Consider the following 27,758-nt stretch of genomic DNA (forward strand, 5'->3'; position numbering starts at 1 on the left):
CCTGTTTATTTGTATTGTGGGTTTATAAGAGCAGAAGCCATAATCTTCAAAGCCACCACACTCCCCACGGTTATTTGGTTGCAGCCAAAATTTCTGTGTTTCCTTGGAAGTCCAGACCAAAGTAAAGCTCTGTTTCTTAAGTGATTTTTGCAACAAAAAAACCTGCAGTGAAGCCCACAATATTGGCACGGGACAGTCTGTCTTTTACAATAATCTTTGTTCTTAACTCTTGACCTGGGTGTAATCCATTACAAAAAACTTCACCTGCCATTCTGTGGTTTCTGAGCTTCCTCAAGCCTCTGAAGAATGTTTACCCATCACATACAGAAAAACAAAATATACTGATCTAAACCACATTTTTTCTGAATGATTTAAATATTTCTTTGAGATTAGTTAAAATATTTATATAGTTTACATATTCTATTAAATAAATAATAGTTTAAATAGAGAACTTTGCTATTAAAAATTCAGACATATGTATCATTCAGACATTGTCATGTGTTACTTCATAATTTTTTTTTTATGTGAATGAATATTTTCTTGATCCATAGACTTCTTCATCTTTGCCAATTTTTATGGTTTGTATTGAACTGTGTGTTTTCCATTCAATCTAATGCCTCTTTTTAATGGAGTGGTGTGCTTTATGACCAAGGAGTTGCAAGATGTGATTAGACAAAACCCCTTAGGTTTGGTGAAACACTCCAAATTTTTCCTGCAACCTGCTGACCATATTTTGTTCTTCTTCCTTCAAAACACTTTAATTACATATATTTGGACATTAATACTGCCTGCTTTACAGTGTTTAAAAAGTGCTTTAGGATAAAGAGTGAGTTCATGGCTCCTCTCTGATAAGGGTGTAATAATAATTGATAATTTTGACCAGCTTACAGGAAAAGGGATTTCAGAGATTATGTGTTTAAACACTGAATGACTGTGTGTAGAAAATTCTGGTTTTATGCCAACATATAACAGGTTTTTAAGTCTTATAACATGAGTCTAATAAAAAAGAAACTTCAGCTGAGACAATAATTTTTTTGTCTCTGGATTTAAACTGTATTTAAACTGTAACCAAAATGCATGTGACTGTATCTAGAGTAGGAAATTAGGCAGTATCAATGGCTGCTGGTCTCTGCTGTTATGGTCCAGCCATGGCCACAGCCTTAAATCTCCTACCCTCTGTAAAGAGGACTTCATAAAAAATGCATCTTGGAAATCCTTCCTGGCCCAGTTAATCCCCAAGTGCTTCTCAGAGACATTGTGGGGGTGGGTTTGTTGAGAGGTCCAAATCCTTGCCTGGACAGTTGGGCAGTACAGGTGCCCAAGTACAGCACTGAGTTCATCTCCTGACGCTGTGTACGAGCATACATGCAGCCTGCACATCCTTCTCTGCTCAGTGGTTTCAGAACTTCAAAATTCTAACTAAGGCAGAAGCAGGAGCTGCTTGAGTGTGTAACCAAAAGTGGTGCTGTGCCCACTGGCTCCAGTGCAGAGAAATGCAAACACAGGTTTTGCAAATCTGCACAAACATCTGATGCAAATTGCAGTATCATTGTTACATTGCAATTATTTTGAATGAGACAGAACTCATCAACACAAATCTTTGAAAAATAAAAAGCAGTCCTGTGTTGCATATGATATACTTTATAATGAATATTTTAGTCAGCTTAGAGTTGAAATTCTCCACTTTATGGTTCTTACATTGTCTCCTATGGGACACTGCTCCCTGGTGTAACTGAGCTCACTAAACTTTTGGCAATTTTTAGCTTCCTTGTGTACATCTATATGATCTCATTTGGATTGTGGAATGAACACAATTAAATGAATCAGTTGTTTGGCAAGGCTAGAACAGAATTGCTATTAATGAAGTTTGTCCTAAACAGTGTTGTATTTTAATACTTTTAATATGCAGTGAATTTTATTTTTAATGCGATTTTATTTTTGATGGGATAATGGAATTGAAATTGTCTTTGCAACTGAAAGAAAACCGATCTGATGAGCTGTGTACAGTCAAGTGAGGAATCATAGTAATTAGCTAAACATGTTCAAATTGCTAATGATACAGGCGAAGACAAATAGCTAAGAAGTTGCTTAAAAGAGGAAAGATGCCAGATATATTTTTAACTAGTACATTATTTTCTGGTTTTAATGTTCCAGAAGTAAAGGCAAATCTCATTTATAAGGAACCATTTTGTGTAGAATGGGAATATATTTATAGCTCCTAATAAATTATTGTTTCTGCTTAGTGCCTGATTTACAGTTTTTGCTTCAGGTATGCTGTACTGAATTTTGCTGAGGGACTTTGGCTCATTGGTTACCTCTGGCTTTCAGGTCAACAAGGACTGTTCTCTGTTTGTAACAAAATGAGAGATTACAGTAAAATATTTTTGATGGATTTTATGTAAGATACACAGACTTATTTGTATATGTACAGGTCTACTGACATTGACATTTTAAAAAATCCTTTTAGCATAAAACAAAAACATTGATTAGCTCTGAAAGCTGTCATTTAGCTGTTTACATCAGAACACTAAAACCAATTACATGAAATTAAGGAAAAACTGAATACACTGAATATTTCATTAATCTTCTTTAATAACATGTTTTTTTCTCCAAAGCATAGAGTATACTCAGACTGTGCAAATTGATGTTAATTCTAGTAGTGAAAGGACGTTTTTGTCATCTTAAGTGCTGTAAACATGAGTCACTTTATTTTTGACTCAATGCTCATCTCCTTTATATAAAATACTAATATTTTATATAAACCATTTTGATTGCTTTTATGTTAATAATAACCAGTTCTTCATCACATTGAAACTGCCTCTCACAAGTAATCATTAAGTAGTTTGCCAGCTATTTGGTGCCTATAGCTTATAATGGCCTCAAAACCTTATAAAATAAATAATAAATGCAATATATTTTAAAAAAACTTCAATGTTTACTTCCAATATCAAACACGCTTCTTTACTCTGTCATCGTAAATTCTGTCCTATTGTGAATTAATTTGATGCTTTTTGATGAAAAAGCGAAATTAAGGAATTTTAATTAATGTTAGTATTTTAAAAAGGCTATTTCACAAGTATTTTTAGTTCATTTTAGCTCTTAATTCTTTGTCTGCATGGCAAGGCTATAAACTGCTGTCTTTGAAAATCTTATTTACAAGAGATGAATAATAAGTTTTTCAAGAGTTTACTTCTAATGAAGTATACAGCAGACTAATTAATCATTGTATTTTTAGTAAGAAAAAACAGAGATAACCCCATTCTGCACTCTCCTTGTTTTTTCCATCTAAAGCAGATGAATATAAGTGTGAGTCAGATAAGAAATTGAGTGTTGAGCAATAATTCTGTGACAGAGCTCCATCAATACGAGGTACATTACATCCATTTATTATGCATATAAATGTGATTATCTCTGAACAAATAGGGAAGTAGAATTAGGTCTTCAGCCTAGTTTTATATGTTGCAGTAAAAAAAATTGCAAAGAATTAATGTATTTGTCATGTTCTATCTGCATGAAATAAAAAACCCCAGATTGACGGCTCTCACTGAATAGTGGAAGGAAACATTCTGCTGTAGATGGATGCAATTCATTTTTCAGAGCTGATAATTTATTTAAATGGAGAATATAATTTATTTAGTTGCCATCACTGTTGTAAATTGCTCTCTTCGTATCTGAACAAAAACTTATAGATACATCTCCAGAGGCCTGTGAAAAACTGTATCTTTAGAGATTAATATTTTAATCAAAGCATACTACTACAATTTGTATTTTTTACAGTATCTATTTAAGACAATTATGTTTGGACAGTAACAGAATAATTCCATATATATGCCTAAAGTATTAAAGGAGAATATTATATCTCAAAGTAAAATTTTGTGTAAGAATACTACTTTTGCAGTACAGTACAATATAAACAAAAAGGTTATGCTTTTTTTGCTTATAACTGTTTTTGCATATTAACATTCTAGTTGCAACACATGACATACACCTGATGAAAACAGAATGAGATTTAAGTAAAAAGGGCTTAACACTAGCTTCAGTATGACACATGGATTATCTCTCACTATTACAGAATCTTGCAAAATATTGCAATTCACATTATAATACAGTTACTTCATGGTGTGACTTTGGTGCCTTATGACAAGAACATTAACTCTGCTGTGATTTAGCTCTTCCAGCAATAACCAACACTGGACACCTAAGAATGACTGTGAGTACAGTCAAACTGCACAGAAGTACGTGTCCAAAATAGAATCCCAACTTCCAGCAAGGATGTCCTAAACTAAGGGTAGTTTCTTCTGATGAAGCTGTCAATTGTTTTTAAAACTCCAATTTTGAGGAATCCTTGCTCATTTTGAGACTGCTCCTTGCTTGGATCTTCTGCTGCCCTCCAGTGTCTTTACTGGAGGATGCTTTGGAGACCATGTACAATTGGCCTTCTTTATTCTCACTATTATACAGATCTATTGTAGGTCTGTAGTTGTGTTTTTGTGCAAAATGAAGAGTCATAGCTAAGGACTCACTCAGTGATTCCTATTTAGTCGGTCTTTGTACAGAAATATAGGGTTTTTTTTGTCCAAATTGTTCAGTCCTACAATGGTCTTTCTGAAATGGAGAGACCATAACTGTAAAAAGTCTTCAAGGTGTTGTAGTACTATAGACTTATATAGATCATATAAAGTAGTGTAATGCTATTCTCTTCTTTTTTTCTTTAATCTTTCCCTAACAGTTCATAATGTAGCACATACAAATTGCTTTTTTTTCACTGCTACTGTGGAGTTAGAAACTGCACATCGTTTTATAAAGGTGGAATGTCTTCCATTGTGTTCTACGTTCATTTCCATCATTTTGGGTGTCATTCTATCATCAAGTATCATAACATGTAGATCTTTAAAGCCACTCCTGCCTTCAGAGCCCTCACCTTAGCATCATCAGCAAAGTTTGTCTTCTTACTGTTCACTCCTTTTCCCAGCTTTGGTATCTCACTGGATTCCTGTGGGACCAAACTAACAACTTTATTGCAGTGTGAATACTAACCATTTACTCCAAATTTTTCCTATAACTTAATCTTGGGGGTTTTTTTTTGTTTTTTTTTTTTTAAATAATCCATGGTGGGCCTTCCTGCCAACCCCTTGTCAGCCTGGTTTTATCAAGAGCTTTTGATAAAAGGATCTTGAGAAGTGAATATCTTTTAGAAATCAGGTATATGGTATCAGGTATATTACTTTATTTTGCATGTTTGTTTGTTCCTTAGAGAACACTGATAGATTGCTGAGAAATTATTTCTCTTTAAAATAGCCATCTCAGCTCTTCGGCTCTCTAATGCATTTGTTTTCCTGTTCACTGATTTTATGTGTATTCTGATTTTTAGTAGTTTAATAGGAAATTCTTAGAAAATCTTTCATGCATTACTTTCCTCCCAGCCACCTGTCACAGTTTCCTCCATTATAAACCCAGATGGAGAAAAAACATCTTATTTTTGTGTTTTGACCTCATCTTTCTTGAATATTCCTTCTAAATCCTAAACTTTTTCTCTTAGCAGTTTTGTGTGGATTTGGGTTTTTTGGTTTTTTTGGGGGGGCTGGGAGTTAATAGTGGTGTGGGTTTTTTTTCTTATTTGAATACAAACAGATTTTTAGATCTTTTTCTTGATTCTAATATTTACATGAGTTAACTATTATTGCATATCCTGCACTTGTAATCTCTCTGACTTTAGACATATCCACAGCTGGATCCTTCATACTTCAGAAGAAGTCTTTTGCTTTTGTACAGACTCTCCCTGTCCTTCATCTGCCCTCAGTTCCAGATGAATCTCAGTTCTTCTCCCTAACACTAGTATTTCAGCCCATGAATTCAACTTTGCTTCATCACACCCCCTTCTCTCTGAGTCTGCACGTGGTGTAATGAGGATGGTGCAAAGAGTGCTGCAGTTCAGGTCCCAGCTTTCAGCTCCCAAACAAACAACATTTGGCCTCCAGAAATTCTCTCCAGCTTTCCTCAGTATTTGTTTTATATAAGGACTGCAGATTACTGCTGCTAGCATGTCTTTGGAGGCTGCACAGACTTCTTGGAAGGTCCACAGGACAGTCAGAGCTAGCAGTAGAGGTGTCTGTCAATGTCATGGTAGCTGGTACAGGCTGTGGTGGCACTACAGACATTCCACCTGGCCTGTCATGAGAACATGAAAGAATGAAGCTGACTGGAGTTAGCAGTTTCCCTGTTCAACGTGTCCTCCTACCCACCTCTAGCCTGCAGACAAACATCCAAGATAATGTATTTCAGTTATTTTCCAGGGTTTTTTTTTGCTCCATATATCCGTGATTTGGAAATAGGATTTTCACAGAACAATCCTTTTCCTAGTTGATTACAATTAATTTCAGGGCAATTTTTCCTGTAATGTAATTTTTCTTTTCCTGTCGATGTACTAAATCAGAAACTGCCATATGATAAATATTCTGTTGGTATTCCTTTGACAACAGTCAAGTTCTAGGCTCACCAGGCTTAACTGCTCTGACATAAGAATTCACCAGCTGTAAGCCCCTCTGGAGCTTGGGGATCCATGTTTCTTTGCATTCTTTGGAGTTAATTTGTTTTGTATTTGCTGAAGATTCACAAGGCAGCTGGTTTCTGTTATTCTAACTGTGGGTGGGATGAACAAGCCTAAGAAAAAGCAAACAACATATAAATATCAGTACTCTGCATCTACAAGGATTTGATAAATCTTCGTTTGGAGACTGTACTTTTAAAATACATTGAGAAATATCCATTTGCTGCTGTATTATAAACAAAACACAGGATGGTACATGCCATAAGAAAAGACATGACAAAGATGCAAGTTGTCATCTGTGGCAAATTTATCTATGAATTTAGATGTTTTAAATGAAACTTGAATTATGGACTGGCTTTTAAATTAAATAATATTTTCATAATGCAGTTTTTTATATGAATCTAATGGTCAAATGATGAAAATAGATGCTGCTTTAATTTTGATTTTGTGAATGTTGTGTAAAACTGAGAGTATACTTGCTAGGTTGTAAACATCACTGTATTAGAGTTCTTAATGGAAAATAGTACACAAATCACTGGCTGTCTACTGTTTTCCTCTGTTCTTGATTTGGTGCAATATTATTTACAGGTGTATTCAATTTTAAGGGGGTTTTGTAAATAAATTTGTAGTGGGAAAACCATTCCCATGAACTTGGAACGAATTGGAAAAAATCTTTAGTTTTTACCTTAAACTATATGTTTGTTTCCTCTACTTTTCTGTAATCTAAATGATTTAGAGATATATATGTTCTTTATTAAATTACAAACTGTAAAATACTTTTGAGATTTTCACAGAATCCAATGTTCCACATAAAATTACACTTACATTTTCCCTCAGTGCATTTTAATTTTCCTTATAGTTTCACATAGTTTTGTCACATATTTGTTGGTGGTTTTTTTAGTTCATTTCAGTGACTGGAGTATTTGTAGAGAGAAATATAAGGGATTACTCAGGGTATAAATGCTTGAGGGTCGGAAATCAAAACATTTCACTTTTTTAACTCCATGAAAGAACTTAAATGCAGTGATTTCTGGGAGGAACTTAAGAGTACTGTAAGGTGCAGGTGCCTCCGAGGACTACAAGTTTTTGTTCTGTCCATTGCAGGATCTAGGTATTGAACACCTAGCTCCAGACCAGGAATTTATTATTCATAAGAATGTGTGAGATACCAAAGCTCATGTTAATGAAATGAATGAGGCAATGAAACTGGGGATTTACAGGAGCTCATGCCGAGTGACTGAAGCTCAAGGCAGACAAAAACTTGGAATGGGACTGATGTGTTCCTTTCAAGCCCATTGCTTGAAATATGGCAAACATGGGCACTGACCACTTAGCTCAGTCAGTTGCCAAAGTGAAAGTGAGTTTCAAAGGCTGAACCATCTTCCTAGATACCAGGTTAATTATTTGGGTATGGCTAACTGTGGCACTTTAATCCTTCCAAGAGAACAAGTCCCAGCTCCCTTGAACAGCTGGGGAAATACTGGCTTGACAAGGTGGATGGAAAATATTTGCTGCCCTTTTTTTTAAATTGGTAGCTATCTTAAATATATATTTTGCAAACACATTCATCTTTCTTGAAGATCTTTCTTGTAGATTGTAGAAGCAAGGTAATTACAATGGAATAAATATTAAGTTAAAAATGGATAGCTATTAAATATACTTGAGGCATTTCTTAATCTTATGCTAGAGGATAATTCAATATTGCTTCTATAACATTCTTTTAAGTGAGAATCAGATCTTAACCTGTGGTGTGAGGATGAGAAAAAAGGTGTAAGTGAGAAAATTAGCAGAACATTTAGTACTTTATTGGGTAGGAGCATCCTAGCTGCAGTTTTGCTCACCCTGGAGTCATTGTATGCCGATGACTGCTCTTGGAGTGCTGATGACCTGTGATGATAAATCCAACAGTGTTTATTCTGTGGTGTCCGAGCCTGTATTCTGCCCTGCCACATTTGATTGAGCAGACAAGTAGAGGACAATATCTGTTATCTTAAATATGTATAATTTCCACTTGAGAAGTAGAAATCAGACAGAGGTCCTACCTGAACACCTTGAGAACAGAATTCAGCACAAGTTTGATTCTTCGAATTAACACAGCATTACTTAACTGTTCTCACCTTGTCAATGTTGTTTTGGAATGATTTGCTCCTCTTGAAATATGTTACTGCATTATCACCTCAGAACAGCCTCATAAAAAAAATCTTGAAAGATACTTGATTTTCCTCTGTAAGCATAGAAAAATGAGAAGTTAATGAGCTACAATGAAGGTTGTATTTTTCTAGTACTTGCATTCATCCCCAGTAATATAGAACAACAACATAACCAAGACAGTATAGAAAATGAAGTGTGGGAGAGGGAAGAGCCAGAATTTTGTAAAGGTTTTTGAGTGCTTTTGCAGGCTGGTTTGATTTCCATAGAGCCATGTGGGTTTGCATATGTCAGTCAGTTTAGTGCTTTGCTTTGATTATGAACGTGACTTGAGAATAAAACTAATATTTGCTCAGTGATTGGTTTATGTAAATTGATACATAAATGCTGCTGTAAGTATAATTATTTAATAGCAAAAGACAAAATCAAGTTTTTTTAAAAAAGAGGTTTTAATTAGATTAATGTAATCCATTTGTGATTTAATACAATACTATTTACAAAATTAGATAGATTAGATGCATGTATATTAAATTGGTTCATTAACATACTGGGTCCAAATTAACTATTGCTATAATTTTCTTGACTGGAAAGAAATTTGAGTTTTGTGCTGTATTTTTACTAGTTCAGTATTACTAAAATACATAGGAAAGATACATTAGTTTTATGGTTGGGTGTTCAACCCTAACTTATCCTGGATCTTTACTTAGAGCTTGACCGTGCCAATATAGCATTTGGCAAAGAGAAATTGTATTTTTAAATAATATTTATCTCAGTAAGAATAAGATTATATATTTGGAAATCCCACTGTATTGCAACTCCTTTAGATCTTGTTTCCAAACTCTTCCAAGTTAGAAAAAAGTTGGTAGGTTGCTGCCAGTTAGCAAAGACCAGATGGTGTTTATTACTGTGACCAGTTAATTGTGTATCTGTGGGAGTAATAAGCCCAATTAACCAAATGTTGATTGTGCTTTTAAGTGATGTAGTCTTAGTACCTATTTTCATACCTGTGCTTATGCTCACTATAAACTTTATTAATTGTGCACTTTGAAAAAAAGCTAAGTGGGACACTTCTGCAGTCTGAATTGTTATTATTTTTACAAATATCAGTTTAAATGATGTCCTTCAAATGAGCCAGTCTCAGAGACACAATTCCAAGAACTGCTTATTGCTTTCCTGATATTTTATGTATTTCTAAGTAGTAACAGTTGACTACTTCAGTCTTGGCTAGTATCAGTGTTAAAAGACATGTGGCTTTTTATCCTAAAAAGCTTTCTCGCCCTTGATTCAGTAGAATATGACTTAAAATACAAGGGCAAAAATACAGAGGGCTTAAAATACAAGAATACAATGTATTCTTTTTTTAGAAAAATACAGCTTTTCTTCAACAGCTTTCCATTAAGGAGCAGTCAGCCCTCAAAGAGCTTCCCAGCTCCTTGCAAAGATGGGTTGGAATCAGTCAAAACCTCTGACTGATGAGTAGTTTGCTAACAGCTCTGACCTCCCCAGCTTTAGCCTGAGATCCATTCCTGATTGCTCTCAGCCTCCCACACCTCCCCTGCTGGACTGGCCAAACAGAGAGAAGCTTAGGAAAAAGTGGTTTGTTCCAAGCTGCAGGGGAATCATAAGATAAAATGATAAAATAAAAGATAAAATGTAACATTAGAATCCTCATTCCTGTTTCTGAGTTGAAAAAGCAGGCTCCAGCATGGTCCTCCAGTCAGCAGAACCTGGTCCTGCTGCTCTTAGCTTGGATTATACCTGCTTTCATACCTGAGCCCAGTGATTTTAATGGCAGTAGTTTCTGCAGTCACTCTCTGGCCATCCTAAGAAGCAATAGTAGCCACATATATTCAGCAAGACCTCTTTGATTTTTTAACATACTTTACAACTCTTTACAACTCTTCAGATCGTGTCTTCCTGCATGTCTGCGCAGTGCCTGGGATGATGAGTTTCTCTGCATATCTCTGCAATTAAAAATAATAAACGCCTTAAACTTGTTAATCTCAGGTTTTATATAGACCCACAACACTAACTGGTTCCTTAGCTTTTTCTCAATTACCTCACATCAGAGTTAAAAACAGAAACATCCAAAAAAAGTGTTTGTGTGTCTCACAGATTAGCAGATTTTAATAAATTGTGCTGTTAATGCATATATTAGAGAATAGCTATTCTGATTTTCCTGAGTTAAGACAGTTTAACTGAATAAAAATACATCAGACACCACACTTTTTTTTTTTTTTTCAATCAGAAAATTTATTTTAAGGCTCACTTATTTAAATGCCACAACTTGTTACCAGATTCTGACAGAAAACCACTAATATGAGAACTGGGGATATTTTTGCTATCTCAGTGTGGACTTGTATGTGGAAGATGTTTGTCTGGAGTCACTGACCATCTGTTTTAATGGAGTTATGCCAAAAGTATTTTTTCACTGTTGGTTTAGATGCTTGCTATGAGCTAGTAAAGAGCCAGACAAATATTGCAGCAGCTTCTTTAACCCCATTGTAAATATGAACTCCCAGTGCTTTTGAAGATTAAAAAAAAAAGTGTTATAAAAAAGTTAAAATTAGATAAATTTTCTAGTCACAGTAGCTTTAATGATTGTAGCTTTGTTATTCAGATTTTATTCATTCTTGAGGTAATTCTATTGATTTAAACCAGAAATTAATTTGGCCCAAAGTTTTCAAGAAGCTGTATTTTCCCTTTGAGCATTTAATTTTGAGCCCATTTTTCTCCCCACATCCTGACACTGGGTTATTGTTCAAAGAGATGAGACACAGCAAGCTCTGTAGGAAAGGGCAGCCTTCTCTTTTGGTTCTGACACAGCTACATTGAAGTTTGCTGGTACAAGCCTTTGAGAAAGCATTAGCACATGTCATTTTTAGTAGTTCTCCTTGGCCTCTTGGAAGGAGCACATTAATCTACTGCTTTTTGCTGTTTTCTGAGTTGCCTTGTTCTGCTTTAGTGGCTCCTTTCAAAAGTCAGTCCTACCAAGCAGCTTTCTCAGAAGCTCTTCTCCAGAGACAGCAAACCACATCATTGTAACAAAAAATAATACTGCATCCTTACCTGGAACACTTAAGTTCATTTTGGAAAAGCCAAAAAGTATTGATGACTTATTGGGGTAAACAGCTACATGCACAGGGAGGCAAACTCAAACTATACAGAATATACTGAGCTAGAGAAAGGAAAGGAAGAGAAGAGAAGAGAAAGGAAGAGAAAATAGGGAAGCTGGAAGATGAGAATAGTTCAAGTTGGAAGAGACTTATATTTGTCATCTAGTCCAACTGCCTGATCAATTCAGGGCTGACCAAAAATTAAAGCATATTATTACAGCCTCTGTCATACTTACAAAGGGTTGAGAAAAATAAAATTTGCCTTCACAATAGTTCTATGTTAGAATATAAGGAACTTCCTTTTGTACATCAAAATGTGAGATACTCTTAAAATAAATGGTATTCTACAATAAATGAAATTTTAGAAGTCTTAGAATAGGACCAGAAGAAACCCAATTTATAAACAAGTCTCAATCCATAACTTGTTATTCAGGAGTGAACAATATCTTTGTCTCGTCCCCTTTTCATTAGCATGGGTCTGAATTTAGAAGGACTTTTTTTTCCTCCCTGAATAAGGAAAGGTTTTTTGTGAAGAGAAGTAGCTCTGAAAATGAATGACACTTGATCGCCCCAAAGAGGAGCAATGGTGAACAGAACACACTTAGAAATAAAGACTATTTCATGTTGCCAAGCCCTTGCTAATTCTGTTTTGATGTTTCTAGAAGAAGTTAATTTATCGTCCCAGTTCAGGGCTTAGTGCTGCTTTGTATTACAGCTGAAAGCACTTGTCTGTCCCATTCCTTATTTATCGAGGTTTTGTTGTTGTTCTGAACACTGCTCTATGTAAAAAACAGAAGCAGGCACAGGCACAAAAACATTTTCTTAATGGCAAGTATATTCCTGTTTCTGCTTGTAAAGCCAAATTAAAATAGTGCTTATAAAATGTTGCAGTTCTTGTAGGAATGTATTTGGGTTTCATCAAAAAAGGAAAGAAACACTCTTCTCAATTTAAATGTTCATTTTCTGTCAATCATTTAGTTTAAAGCTTGAATGTTAATGCTGTAAACTGTATGTTAGATTTGTTATGCTATGCTGTCCTGAGGTAATCAAAATGCTTACTAATATGATGTGGAATTTTTAATCTTGAAAGAACTGCAAGTTAGAGCTTTATGTTGCAACTTAACATCAAATTCTATGACTCTGCTTAGCTGGTTACCAGCGTTCTTGCCCTCAGGTACAGAAGGGGGATGAGGAAAAAGAGAGGGGTTTTAAATAGGATTGGTTTTATGGGGAGCACTTTGTGCTCCTCTATGGTGGAGTGACTTCTGATGTAATTCTGATGGTGCCATGTGGGCTAGCAGGCAGAAGAGTGCCCTGAGTGTGTGTGGATGTTCTCAGCCAAAAACTGCTGCTGGCTTTGGGGACACCCCTACACACACCAGACACTCTTCCTCACCCTGTCAGACCTTGCAGCCTGTGTCTCAGCTCTCAGGAGCTTCACAGTATAGTTTGGCACACATAGGCAGAGCAGCAATGCCAGCACCAGTGTGATGACTCTCACAAGAGAACTCAGCACTGTATGGCTATCAGCTTCTGTAAGGCCAGTTTATCACCTACTGAGAATACAGTGAGTCCTGTGTATACTACCAAGGTACTACCAAGGTAAGGGTTCCATGTTTTACTACAGTTCTCAGCATTAAAAAATGAGGTAGTAATGAAGGTCAGTAACTCCTCTCTGCTAGTCCTGTTTGCAGCTGTCAGAGTGGGCTCCTTCTCAGTGCGAGGGTTCGATGCCAGAAGCCAGGGACATTTAAAAATGCTGGTATTAGCTACAGATGCTTTACAGCACAAGTTCACTGTCTTTCTTTTTGCTGCCTCTCATAAAACACAGATACATTTGTGGAGCTGTGTATATTTTCCTTGAATGCTTGCTTCAAAGTTCAAACTCCTGTTGTGTTTGTCTCCTGGACATTTTACTTTAATATTACCTAAACTAGAGGAACTTTCCCTGAGTTTGCAACATTATATACATCAGATCTATAAATACCAACTTACCAATGGATGTGTGCATTTATTTTCAGCTCTGTGAAAATTCTGCTGATACTGTTTCTTTTGAGAAGACTTGACATGTCCATACTAAGTTCAAGCATGGCAATGAGAGTCTACATAGTAAAGTTCTTGAGGAGTTATAGTATGCTTAAGATTATCACAACATTATATGTAAGCTGCAGAATATATTGGAAGAACTAGTTATTGTTCACATTATATTCACATAACTCACAGGTTATTTATTTAATTTAATTTAATTAATTTAAGTAATCTCTGGCATTTCATAGAAACCATGTATGGTATATTGACATCAGAAATGCTGACACTAGGAGGAAGACTCCCTGTGTTGTGGTCCAGCTTGATGATACCTGGTTAATTTTAGGGATTCTCTTCGCAGTGTACTAGCCTAAAGGAAATTTTACTGCAAGGGGTTTGGGAGATGAGCAAGTATGTTATTATATATTTATTCACACATGGAGCACAGCTGTAAGCTTTTTACTAAAATAGGCAGGTTTTTTGGTGAAAAAGAATTGTGTAATTAGTTTTTAAGACTTCTCCATTTTATGTTTGTTTCATGGGTATTAAATATCTGGTTTTAATATACAGTCCTAGTATATACACTCAAGCACAATATCCAACTGTCAGTAAATATTCTCCGTGCGTAAGTATAAAGCTTTGCAGACAGATGGGAACAGCACAGTCTGGGGAAAGGGAATAATTTCTATGTGTCCACATGTGCAGTATCATTTTTTACTGTTTCCAGATAAATATTAAAACAAAAAAAATTAAAAAAAATGCTTTATGAACAAAAACTCTGATGGAGATTGAGAAACCAGAGTGTTTGCTTTGGGCACCTCACACTCTTGACAGCTTGTGCAGGGTGGAGTGTGGAAGATGCAGATAAACCTGGTAAAACTGTGTATATTGGTTGGGGAAGATGTTGAGGTATGGATACTTGAAAGAACTATTCATCTATATTCTCTGTCAAGGTTTTTTCTTCTGCACAGGGGAAAATTTATTGCACAGCTGTTGACACAAAACATCATGTGCATTTGATTATAACCAAAGCATTCCCTGCTGTCACCTGATCATTTTCCCCTGAAGACATACATCTGTCTTCCCCAGACAAATGATTAAAAAGTCAAAGAAAATAATGTGCAAAATCTTTGTCATAACCAGGAAGGACTTCTACTACTCGCATTCATAAATATGATTGAAAAGTTAAGCCACCTATAAAAACATCCAGTAACACAACCCTAACCTTATTTTTTCAGTGAAAGTCAGTTTTCTCCCCAGCGATAAAAGCTTTTTGTTAATAGTCTTTCTTCTGTATGTCATAATTCCTCAGCTATCCTCTCCAAACATGACCAGATATCCCAGAAACATAGAACTGCTATTATTTTGAGAAAATTTGTGCACCTGGCAGAATTATCTAAAAGCTAAGATTGCAAAATAAGATCTGTAGTTAGAGTGCCTTTACCAGAAATGTGTATTTGTGGGCAAGGGTTGTCATTGCATGGCAGGACAGCCGGGGGATCAGGCCCAGCCAGCATGGGTTCAGGAAAGGCATGTCTTGGTTGACCAATCTCATCTTGTTCTATGACTGCCTAGTGAACCAGGAAAAGGCTGTGGATATTGTCTACCTGGACTTCAGTTATGCCTTTGACACTGGTTGCCAGAGCATTCTCCTTGAGAAGCTGGTGGTTCACAGCACAGAAAAGTATAGTCTTCATTTTGTGAAAAACTGGCTACATGGCCAGGCTCAGAGAGTTGTAGTGAATGGAGTTAATCCAGTTGGCAGCTGGTCACCAGTGGTGTCCCCCAGGGCTCCGGTTTGGGCCTGGTCTTGTCCATTATCTTTATCAACAATCCAGATGAGGGGATTGAGGGCAATGCTACAGGCTGGGGGAAGACTGCCTGGAAAGCTGCCCAATAGAAAAGGACCTGGAGGTGTTGGTTGGCACCTGGCTGAATATGAGCCAGCAGCATGCCCAGGTGGCCAAGAAGGCCAACAGCATCTTGGCTGATATCAGTAATAGTGTGGCTATCAGAAGGGATGTGATTGTGCCCCTGTACTGGTGAGTCCACACCTTGTGTACTGTGTTCAGTTCTGGGCCCCTCACTACAGGAAGGACATTGAGTTGCTGGAGTGAGTTCAGAGAAGCTGGTGGGGGGTCTGGAGAACAATGAGGAGAGGCTGAGGGAATTGGGATTGTTTAGTTTGGAAAAGAGGAGGCTGAGAGGAGACCTTATTGCTCTCTACAACTACCTAGAAGGAGTTTATAGGGAGGTGGGTGTTGGCCTCTTCTCTCAAGGGAACAATGATGGGACTAGAGGAAATGCCCTGAAGTATCACCAGGGGAGGTTTAGGAAGAAAGGAAGAAATTATTTACTGAGGGAGAAGACAAGTGCTGGAACTTCCCAGGAAAGTGATGGCATCACCATCACTGGAGTTATTAAAAAAACCCCACATGAAGTGCCACATGTAGGCACTTCAGAGCATGCTCTAGTGGGAATGGTGGTTTTTTCTGTGTTGATGGTTGAACTTGGTGATCTTATAGGTCTTTTTCTAACCATGATGTTTTGTGATTCTGTGATTAAATGCAGTCAAACTGTCTGAGTTTCCACATTTTCCTTCACTGTTGCTACATGCTTTGGCACTGTGTGTGTGTGTGTGTGGCTGTAACAGGAGTCTAAATTTTCCCGTATTAAAATTGATTCTGCTTAAGGTCTTTTCCAGCCTATCTTACTAAAATAAGTAAGGAAATTAAAGTTGTGCTTCAGATTTCTTACAATTTGTTCTGCTCATTAAAGTTTTATTTTACTTGTGTGCTGTTATTACCTACACGTGAACATAAACGATTTAATTTTTCACAAGGTATTGGGTCAAAGTTACTCTACCAATGTTTTCATTGTAGGGAGTTTTGTGATTATAGACTGGTGATGGGGATAGCCAGTGGCCTTAGGCCACTGCTGGGATGTTGAGAAGACTGAAACAATGGTTGAATGCCTGATATAGCACACTGGCTTTTCTGCAACTTTAAACACAACCAAATTAAGAGCAGTTCAGTTCTTCAGTTGTAAGCAACTGCTAGCTTCCTGATAGGTATTTTGTAGAAGGTGGATGAAATGTGAGTGTCTGTCTGCTACATAATCAATAGAATTTAAATCCCCAGCCACTTATTTCCTGTGAAGTGATTAAAATCCACTTAGTACATAGTTTTGCTGGCTATATCAATCCTTTGCAGCCACGTCAGGGAAATTATTAGACACTTTATGAAGTGCTTAAATATAAATGGTCAGCATAAATCTTTATAGAGTGTATTTTAATAGTTTTATTCAGTTCAGAGAACAAATGGAGTAGAGCTTTGGCTGGCCTTCTTGTATTGTCCTCCAAACTTCTGTAGTGGTATAGCTCTTCCAGTTACTGAGGGGCAACTTCTTTTACTGTAAAGAGACACTGAAAGGATGCAGCAGTATATGGTTCTTCTCTGACTGGTGGTGTGTGGCACAAAAGATTTAGTGTTGTAACTTCTTGAACAGCCATTCTGCAAATAATGTGGTCCCTGCAGAAAAAACAAGCTCTACCATGTGCTCTACTATCTGTAACAAACCTTCAAATACATACAATGCATAGATTTTGAAATCTATCTATAGAAAAAGTCCAAAGTCTGGAATTAAAGTTGAACTTCAGTCCTTGCCATTCCTTCCACAGTGTTTAGTCTATTTTCATAATAAATTTTAAGGCACCAACTCCTTCTAAGATAAGTTGTACTTAGAATGAGCATAGCTACAGTTTCAAGACATAGTGCTCTTGTTGCTTTGATAACGCATCATCTCTTAATTCTGCCCCAAAAAGGAGTAGGACTTATTGTAGTGTTGATAGTTTTTATGAAATCAGCAGATAGAGTTGGAAAAAAGTGCAAGCACACAATCTTGAAAAATCTTGTTTTGGAGCTTCAAAACTCGCTGTTTTTTTCTGCAATATTACATGTTATCTTGCTGTAACCAGGTATGTTTGTTTGCTGGAAGGTTTCACCTTACATTTTTATTATTCCTGTGGTTACTTATTATTTTCTTTGATGATTATACAATATTCGAAGGAAGGGACAAGTGATTTATAATTGAGAACACTGGACTGATAGACAGCTTAGGTTCTGGGGCATTTGACTTGACTGAATTTGGTTGTTATTACATTGGCTGCTGCATTTGTGTTCTATTTTTGCTGGCTACAGTAGAAACAAGAATATTTCACCTTTTTTTTTTTTTTTCCATTTTTAAGGTAGAAGGTAATGCAAAACGAAGTATATTATAACATCTTTATAGACACTATGGTATATTTTTGACAGCAGCAGGTCCTTATTGCTGTTTCCTATGGTCATGTTCTTCATGTCATCTCTGAAATAGAAATGAGGAAATGCTGATACAATTACACACCTTTTTCCTTGGCTAAGCTTATTCTTTGTTGAAAGTTAGGCTAAAGTACTGTCTATTCAGACTTGAACATAGTTAAGAAAAGTGCTGATGTTTTTCAGTCAGCTTCTGAAAACAGCATGCCATAGAGTTTTAAAAATATTTTGGAAAGCATTAAATTGAAGAGGCTATTGATTACAGAATTTTGCTGTTAGTTAATAATTCTTCCCTTTATATTAGTTTGTGTCAATATAGCATCAACACCTCATTGGTTTAATGTTCTGTCCTCTGATTTTCATGGAAGCATATCTCTTCATACAGAAAAAGTAATGTTACATGTGTTACATGAGCTGTTTGGTATTCAAGAATATTAGCAGCATATCAGGCAAAGCCCATCACTCTTTAAAATCCTCTTCAAAAATAGCCTTCAGTATCTACAGTGATCTGTTTTTCCTAATTTGCATTTCCATTGCTAGCAAAACACAAAACAGCACTTATTTTAACATGTATGTGTGACACATCTATTCCTATAAATGCACCAAGAGCTCTAACTTTACAGAATACATTACTTTTTCAATAAAGCTGACTAACCTAGGAAAGAACTTGTGCCTTCTCTGGGTTTCACTCATCCAGCCTGGTAAGCAAAGCTCTTTTTCAGCAGCTAGGTAAACCTAAGTAGCCACTATCCATTTTTGTCCTAGAGAGGAGTCTCCTGCAGTTCAAAGAAATGGTAAATGCTTTAGTGCCTTTCATGCTAGATGAGAGGATGCCTCAGTATTATTTTTTTTTAAAGGAAAATAAACTTTTGGTTTTTAAGCAGTATGTTTATAAAGTTTGGTGAAGTATTTGAAAAAGTACCTTTGGCCTAAAATAGTTCTCTTATTTACTTTCTAGTTCAATTTTGTTGGGAAATTGCTTGGACCAAGAGGAAACTCCTTGAAGAGGTTACAAGAAGAAACAGGTGCAAAAATGTCCATCCTGGGAAAAGGATCCATGAGGGATAAAGCTAAGGTACTCTGTCTGGAATTTGGTTTCAATTAGTGTAAATATATCTGTGCTTTTGCTGTTACTCTTAGATTGCCTTTCTGCTTATTAATAACTGACTCAATTAATAGACTCATAGTAGACTGACTCCAAGGCTTATTTGTTTTTTTCATGTTACATCAGTCGCTTAAATACATTTTTTCTCTTGCTACTCAGAGCTTGCTTTCCATATAATTGTGGATCACCACAGTTATGTTGTACCACTGTTATTTAAATAATTAACCAAAAAGAGAAAACAGCTTGGAGTTCATTTGTTCTGATAGAAGTCCGTTGCTTTTGAGAAGATATAACTTCTCTTGGTCCACTGCTGTACTGTTGGTGTACAAAAATATTTTTTTCTTTTGTTTATTGTTTCTTTAGAGATGCGACTTTGTAAAAAAAGATTGATGATTCAAGGTACAGTTCTAAAAAAGATAATATAGTGCAAGTTTTGTTTAAATGCATGTAAAAATGCACCATAGATAAAAGAGACCAAAAAGTGTTTTGAATTATTGTCTTTTCAGAGGATCTAAGGTACTTATTTTTAAGGTTAGACAGTTTTATAGATATCTGATCCTAAGAACAAGTAGTGATTGCATTTTGGCATCTCAGATTACAATCTGTACAGCAGCAGTATTATGGTCAACACAAATAATGACTGCTAATTTCACCAAATTGTACAATGCTTTTAGTAATGTACATTACTCTGCTTTCCTTTCTGCTGCCTCTGTCACTTATCTCAGTAGTTAAAATAATGAAAGAAACAATAAGCCAGAATACAAGAAAGACTAATCAGGATTTTATGGTTACCATTATTTGGTCTTGGTAATGTGTATCGTCAGTCGTACTTACATTATGAGGTCTCCAATTGCAATATTGATAAAAACTCCACAAAAAAGATAAATTAAGCACACAGAATATATTTCCTGTCTTCACAGATTTTATGACATTGGGCATACTTACACCTCAGTTATCTATTTAACATTATATTTTATGATAATAAATGTTGAATACACTAAAGATTTTATTTCTAGATTTTGACAAGTAAAATATTTTATGACTTTTGGCTTGCTTCTGGAATGATAAAAAATTACTCCCTGAATGAATGAATCCATGTGCTGCTAAGTAGCAGTAATTTGCATCAGTATTGCATCTGTCAGCTCCATTCTCAGCCACCCACTCAGGTTATTATTGCCAAGAGCAGCAATTTGCCCAGGGAGTGTGAAGGGCTTGTTACCAGCTAAATGTTTTTAAACACAGGCAGATAGACTAAGTCCTCTGAGTTTGAAATCAGTCACTCTTCTTATCATATCATTTGAATTTCATTTGGCCTTAATGAACAGTTCCAGCATGCCAGTTATACATTCATTCATGAGTATGTCAGCAAAACAGAAAATTCAGGGTATTAAGGTTCATCTGACACTAAGTACGAACTTCATGGAAACTCATTCATATGAGAACGGTGTAAAAATTGAATTTCTAGAGTAAAATAGCACTCAATATGGTAGTGACAACAGCAACCTCTGTACAGAAGGCCTCATAAACAACTGTTACTTAACCCAGCTTAGACATTACTGACTCAAACTAAAATTCGTGTGCAATTACAGTGAGATATAGGAATTACTTGATCCATGTACATCATTGTTACCAGTTATAAGCTGAGAATGATCATAGGATGGGTAATAGTTACAGTTAGTATTTAAGAGAGGATATTCTAGCTTGAGATACTAGTAAACCTGAAAGAAAATATTTTTGACTTCAGCCATGTATTGCTACACCACTAAGGAAAAGACAACTTCCTTTTGTTAAAAGTTTCCTTTCCATAAAACAAGTCCACTGGTTTCATTTACATGATATATTTTTACTGATTTAAATACAACCTACCAAAGTCTGGAGGCTTTTTTAACTTATTTTACCAAAGAATAAAACCAGTGTGTGGATATTGACAAATGAGACTTCCTTCTGGAAAAATTTTGAGAAAAATCTATGTGATTTATGTCTGTCAACTGGAATTTCCTTAATACTCTCTTTATTATGTCACAAGCCATAACACTCTAGGCAGACAGCAGGCACTTGTGCTTTCCCCCCCCAATACTGTGCAGCTGAATTGGATCTGCATTGGAGCATCAGAAACTTCTGCTAGAAAATATTAAATATACTTATCGCCTAAATCCTTAGGTATTTACTCTTAGAAAAGAACTGATCCACTGGTTTGTGGGGCTTTAGGACCAAAATTACAGTAGGCAAATGCTTGGATCTACAGTGAACCACTCTGGCCGTACTCTAGTTTTGAAAAAATGGAGGGCAGTTTCCAGTTTCTTGACTCTGTCAAGGAGGTCTATCTGCTATACAGAATTTCCTTGTCTTTAAAAAAGAGATCTCTGGGTAAATTTCAAAGGTTTGGACTGTTCCTTTCCAGAGATTCAGGAGATGTATGTTAAGAGTGACTTGAAATTTTTGAGTATCTGCTGTGCCTACAGTGTCTACAGGATAGATTATCCTCAACAACAAGTTTGCTGACTATGCAAATAGAATAATAATAATACAAATAATAGAATAATAATAGAAATACAATAAATATGCAAATATTCTTCAGAACAAGTAACAATGAGATTAAACATATTCATGTTAAGTTGCTTGGCTTTGGATTCGTTCATATTTCTCTTTCTTCATTTTGCAAACAGTATCAGAGGTGATTGTGAAGGTAAACAATCAAATTAAATTGATAGGAGAAATCTCATTACAAGTGGAATGAATTGAATGCTTTCATACATAGGTGCATATTTTCTTCTTTTCAGCCTTGCAATGAATGCTTTTCACTGGGCCATTTAAAAAAAAAAAAATGGATGTAACAAGTGTGGGTTAGATGACTGGACAGTAAGAAGGATTGAGAGCTGGTGTGTCTGAAGGTGATCAATGGAGTGGGTTGTGTTGGAGGCCTGTAACCAGTGGTGTCCCCCAGGGGTCAGTACTCAGTTCAGTCTTGTTTGTCATATTTATTAATGACCAGGAGGAGGGGACAGAGTGTATCTTCAGCAAGTTCACTGATGATACAAAACTGGGAAAGGTGGTTGACGCTCTGGAGGGCTGTGCTGTTGTCCAGCATGGCCTGGACAGGCTGGACAGCTGGACAGAGGAGAACCTGATGATGTTCAATAACAGCAAGTGTGGTGTCCTGCACTGGAAAGCAGTTTGAAGAAGAATCTGGGGTTCCTGGGGTTCCTGTAAATTATGCAGGAGCCAGCAGTGTGCCCTTGTTGCCAGGAAGGCCAATGGAATCCTGGGCTGCATAAAGGAGACTGTGGCCAGTAGCTCAAGGGAGATCATTCCCCCCTCTACTCTGCCCTGGTGAGGCCACAGCTGGAATTCTGCATCCAGTTCTGGGCTCCTCTGTTCCAGAGAGACAGGGAACTGCTGGAGAGAGTCCAGTGGAGAGAAGCAAAGATGAGTGGTGGATTGGAACATCTGTTATGAAGAAAGGCTGAGAGAGCTGGGACTCTTGAGCCTGGAGAAGCGAAGGCTGAGGGGAGACCTTGTTAATGTCTCCAAGTATCTAAAGGGTGGGTACAAGGAAGATGAAGCCAGACTCTTCTCAGTAGTTCCCAGTGACAGGAGGAGGGGCAGTGGGCACAAACTGGAACATAGGAAGTTTCATTTAAACATAAGAAAAAAATTCTTTACTATGAGGGTGACAAGGCACTGGAACAGGCTGCCTGGGGAGGATATGGAGTCTCCTCCTCTGGAGATGTTCAAAACCCACCTGGATGCAGTCCTGTGTCATGTGCTCTGGGTGATGCTGCTTTAGTGGGAGAGTCGGTCTAGATGATCTCTAGAGGTCCCTTCCAACTCTGGTAATTCTGTGAATTCTGTGAAGCTGCAATAGCTTTCTTTTACATAAAAACATAAAAATATGTATTTTTAAGCATGAGAATATGTAGCAATGTTTCTTTAACACTTCTATTTTTTGAGCGAGTTATCTGTCAGAGTTCTGTAGGAGGGAGGACAACATGGGCCTTGCACTATTTCTCCCTGACTTTTTTGCCACTTGTCTCTCTGCACTCTGTGGGAATATTGTGTTCTCCCGGATGTCAGCACCACATCCCTGGCAACCAGGGGCATCTTCTGTTTGGCAGTTTTTGCAGCTTCTGTTGTTTACCTCTGTCTGGCTTGCCTGCTGATGTGGGAACATACTGAAAAATATGAGACCACTGAGCACAGTAACTGGCTCTGCTGGGAGAGGTGCTTCCCCTTCTGGTATTCAGTTGGTCCTGTCTGTATCCTTCACCAATGAGATGTCTTCTGATACATAATCCCTTATCTGTCTGAAAGCTTATCTGTGTTAACAGGTGTCTCCCTAATATCACTGACAAGTATCTTTGAATTTAGAATATGGATACAAAGATCAACTGGCTGATACCCTTCAATTTATGCAGTTTCGAATTTTTTGCAACACAGTAAGCCTTGATTCAGTTTGTTCTATAACATTTTGGGAAAGTCCATTTGTTTCCAATGCTGGCAAGTTTATTTCTTTGCTTGCATTATGGATTTTTCCTTCTGAAGGTGGTTTGTCATTTAAGATTCAGGAGGTTTTCTCTGACTTCCCTCTCTGAGTTTTAGATCCATTTAAGTACAAAGCCCACCTTGCTGTAGAGAAGCAGTCTTTCCCCTGGCCCTTTCTAAGTTAAGAACAGTTCTCCTTTGTTTTGATGGGATGGCTTAACCATCCTGACCTTGCTTAGAGGAGTCAGGCTTGAGGAAAGCTTTTTGAAAGCTTTTTATCTATACATATACGTGTAGAGAGAGACAAAGACAGAGTGAAAGATGTGTGTGTGACATAAAGCTGTAGTTCTTGGTTGAGTTTAGGTCATTCTATATTAGATCCTCCTGATGTCTTCTGCACAGGAGACTAGGGATGTTTGTCTTTTATCAAGTTTGAAATTCCCATACTATTTAACATTCAACTCTCCTATTCCCATGCATAATAGCTTTCAAAGTTTCAAGATTGCTTCATAACCCATTTCCTAAATGTTTCTACAGATTGGTCCAAAATTCCCAGTAGATAACAGAATTTTCATTTTAAGCGTAGAGTTAAAGTAGCATTACTCAGATTATCACCAAATTATTCAATAGTGTTCCTTTCACTGTGGTATAAAACTTAACTTTCTTCTCTGGACATTCTTGACTTAGCCTCCAGACTATTGCATGTCCTAAATGTCATGATGTGTCACCTTTTTCTCTGTTTTGAGTTTCATGCACCATGTTAAAAAAACCCACATCAGTACTGAACCATCCTTTATACCAGAGAAAGATATCAATATACTTCTAGGTCCTCAACCCCCCCCATTACTCATTGCCGCAGGAGTATGAGGCACTGTGGCTGCTTTTCTCTGTCACATTGGGTTCCACATTGTTTGAGTTTCCTAAATTCTAGAAAAATCACTTCTCTAGAGATTACATTACCTGTCAGCTCAGACCTGGACTTCAGTATCTGAAGATCAGACTATGGGAGCCATTGGTTGACTTCTCTAGTCACGTTCAAGTTCTCTGGATCTTTGGCTTGGTCACATTAGGAGTATATGATAGGACTTTGTTGTCCCATTAGAAAAATCATATATATGTCTCACTAACCAAACTGTCTCTACCTTCAGGCTTTTACATGTTACTTGTGAAAGCAAGTATTGCAAGATTTAATCTAGAGCCCAAATTATTGTTGTTTATTTTCATATAATTAGATTACTGAGAAGGAACATAGGCCACAAGTTAGCTTTTGTTCCTTAATACTGGAGCTGGTTTTCACTGATACAAGGTCCTGCGTACCATCAGAGTCAAGAATTACCCATCAGGAATTGCTGGGTCACAGAAGAATGATATTTATCTGCTGACCATCTCTTAGCCAGTCCCTGAGGGACCAGTAACAAAAAGACACCAGGAAAGATTGCTGTGCTGGTGTTCAGTTCCGTGAATATTCCCCAGGAGAGAAAACTCCTAAACTGAAGAAATAAAAAGTCTTCACGGCCTTATTTGCTCTCAGAGACTACTGATTTTGGCTGTAAATACTGGAAATAGTCTGTTTCGGTGATTCTGTAACTTACTCACCTGTAATTTCTTGAAAAGCTGTTAAAAGAAAATTAACTGAAGCCCCTGACCTCAATGAAATGCTGGTTTTTTAATAACTTATTTGGTAATATATAACAAAGGCTTATGTTTCACCATCATATGGAAAATGGAACACAAGTTTTTATTTTAAATTGCAAAGATGGCAGAAAAATCAAGATTACCATATCTTTCTAACCTTGACCTATATTAATAACTGCTGAAAAATTAAAGTTCATAAGTTGATTACTTGCAAAGCTAGGGTAAAACTATCAGAAAAGTGTAACACTCATTTAAGCAGTTAAATTGTTTGTAACTTAAGTGAAATTCAAAAATTGTTGGAGTGATCTCCTTTGACTCCTAAGGAAATCTATAAGATCTCCTCTAATACTCTCAATATCCCAGCAGTGCAGTTCTTGTACTACTAAAGCCAGTGGCGGTTTTGCTAATGACCAGGGAGAGGAATAATTCACTCCTGGTATTTTGCTGAGTGAGCAAATGAAATTCAAATGCAATCTCCAGATATTTCTCTATTAATTTTTAGACCAAAGTCCCAGTCTGAAGAGTGAGATGTTTTAGAATGTTTGCAGAGATTCAACCAGATATATCACGTTAAGTATTTCCTGCTAACCTGATTCATGGAGTGATGTGATACTTCCATGTAATTAGTGATGGCATTTTCAAAACGGAATAGCCAAGAGGACAATTTAACTCTGTGCTAAAAATTTCATACTCTAAGGCTTATAGTTCAGGAAATTGCATTGTCCTTACAGAAGAATTATATCAGACATCAAACAGGTGCTGAAAAATCCCTGGTTTATTACTGGTGCAACAGAGTGGTGATATTGAAATTCTTCGTTGCCTCCTTCACAGCCAATGATAAAAGAGACTTAAGCATTTCTTAGCTGTGACCAGGACAATTGTAAGACATGCTACTCTTTTTAAAAAGGTGGGACACATTAGTCTCTTTCTGCTAAATTAGACTGCTTCTGAGAGGCAAAACATTTAGATGGTGCTTCAAGTTTATTCTTTCTCTTCTGAGTTAAAAGTGATGGAGGATCATGAAACTTTAAAGGCAGCAAGGCAAATAAGTGTCATGAGAGAGGAATGAGGGAAGTGAAAAGATAACCCATAGTGAAAAAAAATGTGTTATTTGAAGTACTGAAAGATAACATGTTCTCTGTTTTGCCAACTTGTAAACCTTTAGTAAATTTTTGACCTGAAAACAGTTTAAATTTTTGTTTAGGTAATATCATAACTTTTTCTAAATACTCCAGCAAAGTAAACAAAGCTGTGTACACATATATTATGCATGAGAAACAAGCTGGCAGGTACCTTAGGTGCAATCTCCCTCTGTCTGCAATGGTGCCAGTTTGACACCTAAATGTCTGAGTTTGACATCCAGATCTGTGCCAAACTCTTTTTTGTCTCAGGTCATTCAGATGTCTTCGCAAGAAAATCATGTGGTGCCTGTTGGTACCGTTCAGTTGCTGCCCACTGATAACAGGGAGACTCTGGTGCCTCACCTCACCAAAAAGGTTTGGCTGAGAGACCAGGCCGCTAACTGGAAGATCCCCTTCTCCCATCCCTGGTATTTGCAAACCTGAACGGCATTGTCAGTGAGAGAGTCCTGACACTAAAATCAGTGCCCTTGAGGCAGCACTAATTTTTACTTTAAAAAAAATAAGCCAGAGAATAAAAAAGCAGCACATTCATGTGAGGAAAAAAAAATAAGGACAAGAAAATTTTAAGTAAATCAACATAATGGCTTAAAGCAATTTGTGGCTCTGCAGATCTTTTCACACTATGCTTTTTCCCGTCTATACTTTTTCAGAACACTGATTTATATTCCAAAGTATTTTATTTATTGTCATGAGGCTTTATAAGAAACAGGTTTGATCTTGCTGAGTTTTGTTTTACAATTATTGTTCTTGTTGTTTTACATATAGATAAATGCAAAAAGAACTGCTTTGAATTGTTTGCAACAATTACGTTAAATCCCAGTTTTCCATGCATAATATTATCTATACTCTTGAGGATCGTGATAAATACTGTTAATATATTTTAATGGGCTACTGTTCTAAGGAACTTTGTGTTGCCAAAATAGAAGCAGCATTACAGTAAATTAAATTACAGTGCACACAATTAAATAGAATAATGAAAAAAATCAGACGTGGAGCAGCAGCTCTGGAGTCCTTGGAAATTCGATTTCATGATAAACATAATAGGAAAAGATGGTGAGTGGAATTTAGATATCTAAGCTAGATACTATCTTGTTTGCAATATCTCCATCAGGGATTAATGTTCTCTCATTCAGAGACATTGATTAGTCTCTGGATTATTTTTCTGATTGATTACTGTTGTAATGTAGTATTCCTTTTTCATTTATCTGCCCAACACCAGTATATCTTTAGAGCTTTAATTTCATC

The 27,758-nt window shown here is 36.6% G+C and overlaps 1 protein-coding gene across 1 annotated transcript in view; it reads left to right on the top strand.

The window, feature by feature from the left end:
- KHDRBS2 (KH RNA binding domain containing, signal transduction associated 2) overlaps positions 1-27,758 on the top strand; it is a 308,580-nt gene that overhangs the window by 98,114 nt on the left and 182,708 nt on the right. Inside the window, exon 3 of the mRNA XM_071741655.1 lies at positions 19,108-19,224. Coding sequence (XP_071597756.1) covers positions 19,108-19,224 — 117 coding nt within the window. The remainder of the gene's footprint in view (positions 1-19,107; positions 19,225-27,758) is intronic.

Source organism: Heliangelus exortis, chromosome 3 (assembly GCF_036169615.1).
Source record: "Heliangelus exortis chromosome 3, bHelExo1.hap1, whole genome shotgun sequence".
Taxonomy (NCBI): Eukaryota; Metazoa; Chordata; class Aves; order Apodiformes; family Trochilidae; genus Heliangelus; species Heliangelus exortis.